General features: G+C 36.4%; 3 protein-coding genes across 3 annotated transcripts in view; 2 read left to right on the top strand and 1 right to left on the bottom strand.

Moving 5' to 3' along the window:
• The window catches only part of LOC143461199 (protein RRP5 homolog), a 28,625-nt gene extending 27,916 nt beyond the window's left edge, over nt 1-709 (top strand). Inside the window, exons 38-39 of the mRNA XM_076959028.1 lie at nt 178-343; nt 486-709. Coding sequence (XP_076815143.1) covers nt 178-343; nt 486-657 — 338 coding nt within the window. The 3' untranslated portion in view covers nt 658-709. The remainder of the gene's footprint in view (nt 1-177; nt 344-485) is intronic.
• A 4-nt stretch (nt 710-713) lies between these two features.
• Nucleotides 714-3,113, bottom strand: LOC143461203 (protein FAM136A-like). The gene is made up of 3 exons (XM_076959031.1): nt 2,715-3,113; nt 2,366-2,489; nt 714-1,009 (listed from the first exon to the last, which is right to left on the bottom strand). Exons 1-3 carry the CDS (start codon nt 2,808-2,810, stop codon nt 801-803), a joined length of 429 nt encoding a protein of 142 aa, XP_076815146.1. The 5' UTR covers nt 2,811-3,113; the 3' UTR covers nt 714-800.
• Nucleotides 3,114-4,528: 1,415 nt separating this feature from the next.
• LOC143461200 (uncharacterized) lies at nt 4,529-8,488 on the top strand. Its single transcript, XM_076959029.1, has 3 exons — nt 4,529-5,545; nt 6,476-7,948; nt 8,101-8,488. Exons 1-3 carry the CDS (start codon nt 4,756-4,758, stop codon nt 8,475-8,477), a joined length of 2,640 nt encoding a protein of 879 aa, XP_076815144.1. The 5' UTR covers nt 4,529-4,755; the 3' UTR covers nt 8,478-8,488.
• Nucleotides 8,489-12,833: the final 4,345 nt, after the last annotated feature.

The raw sequence follows: 12,833 nt of genomic DNA, 5'->3' as shown, positions 1-12,833 counted from the left end.
TTAGAATTTGGTGCTAGTACGCCTTCCCTGCTCGGTTAAATCAAGGTCGTTAACCTGTGGGTAGAGTTAACTGTACTTAGTTTTTTCAGTATGCCAATTCCATCAACGTCAGAATTCAGGAGGCAATGGCCGAATTCACGGTTGGTTTCAACTTGCTATATTATTTTTATTTTTCAGATTTAGAGGTCATATGCAAGTTTGCACAAATGGAGTTTTCTTTGGGAGAGATAGAACGCGGACGAACTATATTCGAGAATGCGCTGAGTAGTTACCCAAAGCGCACCGATGTTTGGTCAATTTATATTGACACTCTTATTAAAGCGAAACGTCTCGAAGACACAAGGCAAGTATCCCGTTATAGAAACTCAGTCGCAGTGTCATAGGTCCCTTGTACCACCACCGAATGCTTTATGCAACTGCCAGAAATAACTGCATCATCTAATTTTATCTCTACTTTTGTATTTATTATTTTGTGTATATTTCAGGGAAGTGTTCGGTCGTATCATCAACATCAATTTTTCCAGCAAGAAAATGAGGTCTTTTTTTAAACGTTTCGTGGAGTTCGAATCGAAATATGGAAGCGAATCCACCATCGCTGATGCCAAACAAAAGGCACTGGATTACATAGAAATTGAAACTTCGCGCAATATGAATTGAAGCAGTCATAGCACATTCATTATTGCTTTAACGAAATAAAACATATCTTGCAGGCATACATTGCAGTGGAAATTTATTATGCCTTTTTCAAGCGTAGTCACATCAAAACAAAACGGATTTCAACCAAGTAATGCATAGATTGGTCAAATTTTTGGCATAGATGTAATCAAACGTTGCTTCATTAATGGTAACAGTTTTAAGTGTTCATCGGCGCATGCGCACATGCAGTCTCCAAACATCTTTTCAATTTTTGGCTCCATTTGCATTGAACCCGACGTTGTCATGGAATCTTTCGCTTTGTCTTGGCATGACAACATGCAGCGATGTAGCCTCTGTTGAAAATCTTCCAACTCTGAAAGTCATCCAAATATAAGTGCAAATAATCAAGTGGTTCGAAATAATATACCTGTATTTAATTCTTAGCGTTGGAAAAAAAGGGGTATGTAAAAGATCAAGGTTTAGTGAGATACACTATTTGAAAACAATAGCACTTTAGTGATGTACACTATAAGCAGACCTAAAACTTGAGATGATTTGGGAAACCCAAGTTTCGCCCTTGCAGACAAGTACCTTGTATTAATCATCATCCCGTTTACAAACAACTAATGTAGTGGGTTAACTTAAATGATGATGTCAGTTACTATTTTTAGGAAGAGTTTTTACAATTCTTAGCCTACTATTAAAATGTAGGCTCAAAGCTGGTACTAGTCTTAAATGTGTTCTCACGCAATCAGTATCATGTTCACATTACAAAGTGCCGATAGTAGTAAGTAGATTTGTGGAATGATTCATTTTGTGCCTAACGGAGCGTGAAAGGAAGACACTGATAGCCGAAACATATGATCAGAAGTTACATTTAAGACAAACAAAACATACTGAGTAAACTCAGTGATTTAATAGCTAGGACTTGAAAAAGATGCTCTAATGGGGAATTCAATATCATACAAAACATCTTTCAACATGGGACAAACGTAAACTATCAAATTTCAGTAGCAAAACCGTTGTCATACACAGGGATGGGTTTGGTTGTTAAAACTTTTCGTTGGCAGTTTACATGTAAAAAATACTGTAACTACTGCATTATGTATTCTCACAAAAACCCGACAATAAAATTTTTTTCATATTCCAATGGTCTTAGCTACACTGTATCTAAATTTGTTCAAAATTGTGGTATGTAGTCCATAATGCTAGGAATTTTGCTCAAACATAAGTCAAGTCTCTAAAACAATAATTGCAAATTTGAGGTTAACCTTAGAAGAGACATGGTTATAAACTGTACTAATGCTGGGGCATCATCGTACTAAGAAGTTATTTATAAAATTGCCAAATACGCCAGATTCTGTCCAATTGTGGGTTTATTTGCTGTGCTAGTTGTTACTAGCAGTTAGCATCTTAGTTATTTACAATCACATTTTAAGCCTTTTTGGTTTTTATTCACTTTTTCCTGTTCACTAACACATGCTAATAACAACTAGCTTGATTTTTCGACCCAATTGCACTTTTGACGAAGAATAGAATAATTGATCAATCCCACATAAATCTACTGGTCATGTTATTCTGATACTGACATTTATCTAGAAGTGAGAACAAACAAGAATTGCAGATACTACTCTTTCAACAAAGGGATGGTAACAGTTTGCATTTTTTTAAATGTATTAACCCCAGCAATTACCCACATAGACAGCTCTGAGATGATGGTACTACTTACCGTGCTTCATAAGTGCTTGGACTTTCACTGAAGGCTGCTGACTTTGTTTGATGCAGTTCTGCACTTCTTCTGCAGATGCTACCATGTTGTCACAACATTCTGCTCCCTTGCGCATCGATTGTCCCTTAATAGAAAGTAGTTTTTTATTTTTAATCCTAAGTGGTTTCAAAACCTAAGTCAACACAACGTTTACATTACAACGATAGGTGTACTGTGTACATGCTAAAATTAAACTTAGAGTTTGTTAGAAAACATATGACTGCTGCCACTATACAGCGTATGTATTATAGTATATTATATTATAGTAATTTTATAACGAAATTAGGGTAAGCAGTATTATTTATGCTACCTGTAGCTTCCTTATATAGCTTTTTTCAATGTCCCTTTGCATATTGCTTGCTTCATTATCAATCCTTTGCAGGGATTCCTGCACCCTCTGTTCCATGGTTTTCAGGTCAGCACTTCAAATTTATCTTAATTTAATTTATTAATTATTTCAGTTATTGGCATACTTATTTGAAACAGCAACATAATCGAGCCAGGTAGTGTTGAAAAGGTAATAATAATAATATAGAAAATGACTATTTCACCAGAAGTAGGTCATGTAGCCCATAGTTAAATATAGGCAGCTAAATTTGGTAAAAGGGGTCTAGTTACGAAGCGCAAAACCATGTGATACCCAGATTGGAAAGTTTGCTAAATGTGCGGAGGATTTCACCTCCAAAAACAGCAAACTTTCCAATTTGTCATGATGCATTTGTATGCTAGACCCCTGCTTCACAAATTGTGGCGTCATTTGATTAAGCACTTTTGTACTAGACCCGAATGGATAGCCAAAAGGTTGATTTTGCTTCAATCATTCTTACGATGATTTGTATTATTTTTTTGTTGACTAGTGACAACCCATAGTGTACAAAAACAGTTTTCAGACTTAGGTAAAATGTATTAGAACTTAGCCTACAAATTATGTTAAATACAATAAAAAACGTATTAAAATATTTACAGCTGAAGTTGAACAACAAAATACAGAGTAATGGTAAGAAAAATAGAATTCAACATAATGCACTTTTTTCCTACTGCCTACGTCCTACACACATGCATGTATGCTAGGCTATATACATACACACACAAAAATTAATGGTCAGTAGACCATGTTACCCTTGACATACAGATAAATCGTCTTTAAGTAAAACAGTATCAATAAAACAAGCAAAAATATCCACTGTATCAACATTGCCAAAGCAACAAAATAACACTGAGCACTAAGTTAAGCTACGAAGCACGTGTATAGCATACTATCACGTGGATTGCGCAAGAGTGTGGACATCGTAGTCACCCAGTCATTGTCATTGCTATAAGCTACAGGCTGTTTGCTTGAGGTCACCTTGTATTCGCTATTCCTTTCTTAACTCACTTCTCGGTTTTACATTCTAAGCGAATTTTTGATAATACTGTAATATAATAAAATACTATAATATCCCGTTTAACATAACTTCACCTGTATTCCAGGTCATATATAATATAAACTCTGACAAGATCGATCAAAATCTTTAACTGAGAATGCACACCATGATCAAATTTAATATTCAAAATACTCATTGGAAATGCTTCAAACTTGCAATGCAATGCTCCTTTGATCAACCAACCGTAACGAGCACCTCTTATCAAAAGTAGGCCAATGTTGCTGGGAAGTCCCGCCTTTTGTTCGGCATCGGCTTGGACCCCTTCTCAACAACAAAGCATAACTGAAATATCAAGCACACATCTGTACCACTGTAAAAACGTTATGGAGATAAGGCCTATCCATATAAGGTAAACCGAGACCTGAAACAGTCTTTGCCGTAGCGACGTAAGTGAAGGAGAATTGACGAAACGTAACTATAGTTTGCCAAATATGGGTATCTATATTTAACGTACCGGTTGGGAGAATTTTATCAAAATCGCATTTTTCAAAAATTATACTTTAATTACTGATTTTCGAAGATTATTGTATATACCAGCAAATGCATCTTTACTTAAGCTTTCAATACATATCAAATTTCTAACATTTACTTTTGCATAAATGACTAAATTTTGAAGAAAACTGGTTGATTTGCGTAAGCGTGACGTCACAAACCGCGACTAAAATCGTCAGACGCTTGTTCATAAGGACGATCTCGCGTAATCTCGGTACTCATTCTCAATACGCTTTCGCCAAAGCAACTACTATTGGTATAGTTTCTGAATACGATTAAACCATTCTGATGCAAACTTGTTAGCATTGAGGTAGTTATCATTCTACTTGAGTTACAGTGAATCAGTGTTGATATTTTGATGACTCATCACAAAAGGTGAAAAAGTATTCAAGGACATATTTTTTCTCGGAGTATTATAGTCACTTGTCTTCCCTTATGTTGGCACAAATTGCAGACACGCTGGCAGGGCAGACAAAGATTACAGAGTTGGATGTCTGGAAAACCTGGGAAGTTTTCCAATCTTATTCACCAAGCTCGACAGCATCCTTTGAATACGAAGCAAATATAGAAAGCAAAACAGATAATAGGTGTGATCGAACCAACGATAACAATTTAATGTTATCTGAAAACTTGGAAAGTTGGCAAGACGTCGACATCATCTTTGAAGAAGCAGCACTAAGCAATCAAGAAGTTAAACCCAAGCTTACTAACTCGAATCCAGCAGAAATATCCAATCAAAATGTTGCTACGCCTCCGCTCTCAATAAATACGGAAGCAAGATACGAAATAGCAATAGATAAAAACGTAGGTGGGCTGGATATTTTTACATCTTTATCTTCAAACCATCCACCTACAGTTGCTTCAATCGTTTCTCAGACTGACGCATTATTCCAAGAGACTGGAATAACTCAAACGGAAACTGACTGCAACGAGATAACTTTTGCGTCTGAACCGTTAGACGCTTTATTGGACTCAAGCAATAACACTGATAAAACCAAGGCAGTAAGTTTCCACGGACTTTCAAGCATCTGCAGGCAAAGACATCTAAGGTCCTCTGTAAGCAGCAGTGAACCATTGTCCATTTCATCTGCTTACGAGAATTGCACATCGGAACAACTGAAGTCTCCAAGCGGACACCGCCATTTTTGCTCTTCCGAACGAGGTGTTATTTCGGCGGCAGAGGGCGAGCATAAGCAGCCGCAGAGCAAAAATAATCAATCGGCAGGTTGGTTCTCTTAAAGTTATGTTCGATAATGTTAGTAACTTATCTGGTATGCTGGTGTTTAATGTGATAGGAAGATTTTTTTTAAAAAAAATAAGGGTTTTCAACTTGCGGAATGCTTATAAACATTCTTGCGTTGTCATTGCCGTATGGCATATGATTTACTTGCACTAAAAGTATTTGTTTAGGAACACGCTACCGCGCTAAAATTAGATTTAATACGCGATGTTCCATATGGGCCATCAAAATAATTCTCGATATAACTTATGTTAATTGTCGTTAGCGCCAGTTGGTCTGATAAAAAATATACATAGGACCCAACAACCGGATCACGTATAGTAGTAAATAAACAATTAATTATGCGACAAGTTTAATTATTATTTAGCACAAGAGTTTGCGGGAGTGGATCATATCACGACGTGACAATTATCGCTTATGCGGTGTACCGAGATGGGGAAAGTTTTTAATAGCAAAGCATATAATTTTTAATCTTTAGAAAGCTAAGGAACTTATGAGCGACCATTTCGTATCATATTTCATCATAGAGCAAAACACCAAATTAGGTGAAAAATACATAAGACGCTTTAGTAATGACATAATGTCTATAGCTTCAGTTTTATTAATTGAAATCACTGCGTCATAATCGGAATATTATCTGTCATTAAGTTTGCAATTAAGAGTTTTCGATGCGTGTCTTCGGTTATTGGAACACTTTGTTAAAGGTAAATATTTAACGTAATTAGGCATTTTTTTCTGAGCTCAACATACTGTATATGAAGGCGGCCTTATACTAATCTAACATCAGTTCTAGGTGAATATGGTTGCGAGTTGGGTCTTATATAGGATGTGTTTCTGCCTGAGTTGATAATAATTTATCTGATCTACTTTTGCACTTAACAGAGATTTTAACGCATTTTATTCTTTATTTTGCAGATTCAGAAATGCACTCCTTACAATATATGTTTCCCAGCCAGACTTTTGGCCCACCTGCCCTTACGGACAAAGGCTTAACTGCAGCCGCTAATATTATAGAGGTGACTTCTCCTACATTGTCTGGATTAGTACACGTGCAAGATCAACTACAAACGAGTCCAGAAAATTTCAATTCATCTACGGTTGACTATTCAACGGCGAGATATGAACTTTCGCCTCATTCATCGGTCAACAGTCCTAATGGAAACATTAACGTGGAATCGCCGAGAGGACACACTGGGCTGCAGCTGACCTACTCAGCACCAAGCGCAACAGGGAGACAAGAATCGGCCAGCCCTACACATGATGGCTTTATTTCACGTTCTTTTTCGACAACCCAGTTTGAAGGACCGAGCTCATTGTCGCCCTTCTCACAAGCGATCCGAACAACTGAAAGCGGTCCATCGCCTCAAAGGGATGTTATTTCTTCTTCGTGTACAGAAGAATCTCTTAACAACGCAACATGTTTGTCTTCTTCGGGGAGCTTTAATTTCTACCCTCACGACAATTCGACTAACTTTGTTGAAAGTCAGACGAATCAGCACCAAATTAGCAGTTTCAACACAATTGATCTCCAGCCGCCACTCAGAAGCATCAAGACGGAAACAATGTCGCCCCCTCAAAACATTCCCGTAGATTACCACAGCACCAGTCCGGTGTCCTCAGGCCATAGTTACTTAAATCACAACTCACCGGTTCTTCAAAATAACCAAGCATTAACACAGCCAGAGATTGAATACCGCAAGTTTGCCACACATTACCAACACAGCCCTCTGTGCAATTATCAGCAAAGTAGCCCTGAAAATGTGTATCAGGAGCATTCTTCGTCTGGTGTAATTCCTTCAAGTCAAGAAAATTATCCATACATTGCGCCGTTCTCTACCGCTGACCGAATTCACTACGAAACTGCCCCCATGGGAGATGACGCCAGTCTTCGTTTTCCAGCAAACCCGTTTTCACATATGAACCAAGATTATGATTCTAAAACCAATGTCCAGTTCCAGCCCGAGCCGGTATTCACGGTAGAAACAAGCTTTACACAAAAAACCACAATTCTTCCTGGTACAGCATGTCGACCACCACCGCCCTATTACCCGGGTTCCAATCACGGTCGTTTCGATGACTACTCCGAACAAACCGCGTCATTTGGATCAACCATGGAAAACTTCTACCTGCCGTCTACTAACACTTCAGCTGCTGCAAATTCGTCAATGCTTGAAAAATCAAACCGGATGCATCCATATGATCTTGCATTAAGGCAACCCACATCCAGCAAGTCACGTGCACTAGTTAGCAGCCAGAAAACCAGTTCTTCAGGGAGCAAAAAATCTGCAAAGTCAGCACAAGATCGTCCGTATGCTTGCCCATTACCCGGTTGTGAGAAGAAGTTTTCACGAACGGATGAGCTCAACCGTCACACACGCATTCATACTGGTAAGCTTGAAGTTTTTTGCTTTAAACACGTTTTTAAATAGGCTATACAACTTACATAGTAATTTCTGTAGCATCTCATCTTTCTGTCTATAATAATACGGGAAAAACCTTCGAATACAACTTTTTGTAAAAAAAATTGCTAATCTTTTCAGGGGTAAAACCATTCATTTGCAAGCAATGCCAACGACGATTTTCACGAAGCGATCACTTACGAACCCATATGAGGACTCACACCGGGGAAAAGCCTTACCCCTGCACAATCTGCCCAAAAAAATTTGCCAGAAGCGACGAGTGTAAACGTCACAAGAAAATTCACGACAAGGTTAAAGTGAAAAAGGTCGGTAGCAATGCGCAAGCCAAGAAATTGCCTCGTCCAAAAATCGAAGCCGGGACAGCTAGTGAGCGACTTCATCACATTACAGCATCGTACATGCCGACTGGTATGCTCAATGAGACTGCTACTTTGACTCCTCACCATGCATACTTCCCCATGTCTGAAGGACAGACAAGTCACTGCTTTCAATACTAAAAGATGTAAAATACAAAATACTGAAAATAGTATACACAAGGTGAATTTGAGCATTCGAAAAGTTGTTGATTTATTCTACTTTTTAAATTATCTATTTCTATATATGTTAATGATTCAACCTGCTATATCCATTGTTTTACCAAATAAACAGAGGAGTTCTACTATAATAATGTTCTTGTGTTGATATCGCAATATGGTTATAGATGTTATGTATCTCAGGCTAATGATAATATGTGCCACTGTTTTCGCTGAGATTTTTTGGTTTGTTAATGTAATGAGTTCCATTTTATTATATACAGTATAGTCTACTATCGTCTTTTCTTTGTGCTCATTTTTAAGCGTTCCATTATAATGACTGCACATTAAATATGTAATATTGATGTGTGGTGACCTGCTGCTCGTTGCGTTATAAAGAACTGTGGTAAATTTAAAGTTGCTGCTCTTTGATTAATGCCCCGAAATTATGGATGAGAAATTATTTCATTTTTGTTTTTTTTCTGTTTTAAGGCCACAGTGTGGTATCTATGACGAAATATCGTATTTATCCAGCACTGTTGATCAGTGTGTCATATGCTATATTTCTTGCTATTGGCTTATACTTGTACCAACAAATAAAAGTGAAAAACTGCAGCAAATTGCTTTGGTATGGATGAAAATCTTGTACAACATTTATAGACTACCGTATCTTTCTTTATAGCTGGATAACTTGAATAAACTTTAACCTTAAAGAAATCCGCTACAAAAGTAATTTACAGCGTCGAAATATACTCAACTGAAAAAACAACGTAAACAGTGAAAACTTTTAATAAAAGTCCAGGAAACATATAGAGTCATAGACGATAACCAGCATTTTTCAAGATGTACAACCAAACCTACCAAAATAGCCGCCATTTTGCGTGCCGTGACGCCACTTCTTTGACACATAGTTTGGAAAATAAAAGCACAAGTTAATTCTTAAAAATGTCCAGCTAGTTCAAGCGCTTTCGAGAATTTATAAAAATATATTAAAATAAACATTGCAGCAAAATTCGCAACATGCAAAAAATGTAAACAAAACTAGGCCATTTTTAGGAAATTAAAAGCACAGTTTATACGTATACGTAACCATTTTTTCCATGAAAGCCTATAATGATTGCAATTCTATAGGTAAAAGTAATTTTTGTTTTTCCGTTATGGTCCTGATTACATTGCTGTACATATAACTTTTATTATTTTTTCACAGTCGCTTTTGAAGCGTATCCTTAATTTGAGTAGAGCTATATGTAATGGCTGATCTTAATTTCAATAAGTTATACACTTCACGTTAGGAAAAGTGGAAATGTATAGACCTACAATATATAGCGTCCAGTAATCAAAACATGTATAGACTCATAAGAACTTTTCTTATTAAACTGAATTAAAAGTTTTTGAAGTACTGTATCATACACTGGCTATTCGAACCAGATTAATCTGGTAGTCATACCTGTTTGCATTCATGATCCAAAAGTATGATTCATCAAAGAAAACCGTGTGCACTTAACTATATATCAACTACCCACTCATTAACTTTAGCTATCGCAGCCTGCGGTTAACTATATTCAGTGCAAAACATGTCTGTTAAAGATGACTTCTCAAATCCAAAGTGACCTTTTCCAAGACTTAATTCAGTCTAAAACACAATGGAAAATAACTTCGGGAAAAACCATTTGAAACGTATGATCACAAACTGTCTAGAAAGTTGTAAAATTCATACTATTTTTTGAACTACACATTATTATTATTACAGTTTGAAATATTTCTTTGATTCCTACACAACAGCGCAATAGTGAAATGAAATATAGAGCTTTTTAAGCATTATATATACACTTGTATACTGTACATTAATGACAAAAGTGAAACGTTTTTGTCAGCAAAGAATTCTACAACTTGTATTATTCCTGCAGCAAATAATAAAGGAAGAAAAACAAATAAATATTTTACTTAAGTAAAAATCACTAATAAGATTGTCATTCCAAACATGAAATTAAACCTATTGGACAACTCAATACCAACTGCATGATTGGTTCCCGCGCAGGATACAAGCTGATGTGTTGGAATGAAGCAGTAATAAAAAAATCCAGCTGGTTGGTTGGTTGGTTGGTTGGTTGGTTGGTTGGTTGGTTGGTTGGTTGGTTGGTTGGTTGGTTGGTTGGTATTATACACATTACCACTGATTGATAACAACGTGTGCAGTACGAAAAAGTTGCTACAAAATGAAAATTATTTTGTCTTGGTGTTTAATTTTGAAAGCATATTTATTTTTATTACATCTTTTCAGGATCTTTGAGAGTATTTGGCAAACGTGTTAAATCAGCATTGCTAACGTATAGAAAATTTAATGAGATACACTATTCGGTCTGTTACTGTATAGTGTGTAGGATACAAAGTGACTATTTCAGCGTAAGTAAAGGTCAGGCAGCTTGTTGTTAAAGATATAGGTGCATGGTTATAGGTGAGGAAAATTGGTACGAAAAAAGTCGATTTACGCTAATAAAGGTTTAATTGAAGTTAAAAATTTACATTAGAAGCAGTGCTGCAATCAAGTCATTTTTTAAGACTCGAGGCTAGTCATTTGGGAAGTTGACTTAAGTCAAGTCGAGTCACTAATTGGATCAAGTAAAGTCAAGCTAAGTTAAAATATAATGCAAGTTAAATCAAGTCATGTCATTGGCTATACGTTTAACCGAAGGTTCGCAACGAAATCAAACGTCTGTAATTCAGTTGGTCAATAAATTCACAACTAAAATTTAGCGTAATGACTTGCGTCAAGTTTCCGAGACTCGAGTCAAGTCAAGTCATTTCAAGCATTGATTTGAGTCAAGTCAAGTAATTTAAAAAAGTGACTTGAGTCATTACAATACTGATTAGAAGGAAGACTTAGGCTAGGTTTAGGTTACTATGTTGTAATATTTCTGTTAAGTTAACAAGAAACCATGAAAAACAGCTTTAAACGAACGAGTTTTCTTTGTAAAATAGTGGCATGTGGCAACATATATGAAAATAGTACAGGCAACCTTTTTGCACCATGTGCTATATGCGTCGCCCTTTGTCCATATTTACCTTCCAAAAGGGGTTGGTCTTGCTCGCGGTTTGATATATAACGACATTAAGCAATTGTTCGGTTATTATATTTAGTTAATCACTATACCAAACGAGAGCGCGAGCGTTTTCTTGCAATAGCATAATGTCCGAAAATGTGTAATGTCCACGTAATGCTGGTTTGTCTTTAGTGTTGGTTATTCCTTATTTGTTGTCTGAAGCTGTTTCCTACTGTCATGCAGAACGCACTCGCATTCAAGAATCCACGCAAGACGTTTTTAAATTGAATAAAAACCTTACTTGCAACATATAATATACGTGACACACAGCGAAAATATCCTTAATATACTTTTACAGTATACGATACTATACAGTTACAGTGTATGTTTGATATGAAACTTTCGTGCTTCACGTCCTTTTTCTATAATACTTCGAAAAAGAATTTGTTATTTATTGCTTACACAAATCAGAGCATGTAATTCGAAGCATGTTATAAAGCAAAACGCCACAACGTGTTTGTTCTTGTTTGTAAATGTGCGTATGAAGAATGGAGATGGAGATCGGAAAGCGCATGTGGTTTTAATCTCTCAGCTACGTAGTTAGGACAAAATCGAAAAAAATTTCTACAACATTTCCTGTATAGAAACGTTGTTCGTCTTTTGGAAATTTGTAGTTTTCAAATGCACTGACATGGACCAAACACCTTCATGTGGTGACCCTCAACAGAGTAACATTCTATACGGGTGCCGATCGAACATCGCACCGGCTAAAAACCATAATGGTTAATTGCCGCAAAATACACGGTATAGGAATATGATGAATCATGTGAATGAAACGCCGTTATAATTACGACGCACTTATAACGTTCTGAACGGATGTGAATATACACAGTCTACTGTATAAGAAACTTTCAGTGTGTTTTGTTTTCAGCCAGGCAACAGTGCCATAACAGTGTATCACAATTTTTGTATCTGGCTTGAAAGTGTAGAATGTTGGTAGTCGGTGCCATTACTTTGCAAAAGTTGAAGAATTACTAGAACCAATGTGGCTGGCCAAGACGTTATTTTTAATAAAATGTTGTTTTCCTGAAACATAAAAATTGAAAACTTCTATGAGTTTTATTTAGATTCAAGATATTGTTCAAGAAAAAACAACCATTTCTTTCACCACATTTTGACAGCTTTGCATCACATTAAAGTAATTGCAGATATTAATAGAGCCATAACTTTTACAAATGCACTGTTTTCCATTTGGTTTAGCTATTTTAGGAATGTTTTTGATCATTTTGATTCCGAAACC

This window comes from Clavelina lepadiformis, chromosome 5 (assembly GCF_947623445.1).
Source record: "Clavelina lepadiformis chromosome 5, kaClaLepa1.1, whole genome shotgun sequence".
Classification (NCBI taxonomy): Eukaryota; Metazoa; Chordata; class Ascidiacea; order Aplousobranchia; family Clavelinidae; genus Clavelina; species Clavelina lepadiformis.
Note: the sequence above shows the minus strand (reverse complement) of the source record. Positions and strands in the feature narration are given on the sequence as shown.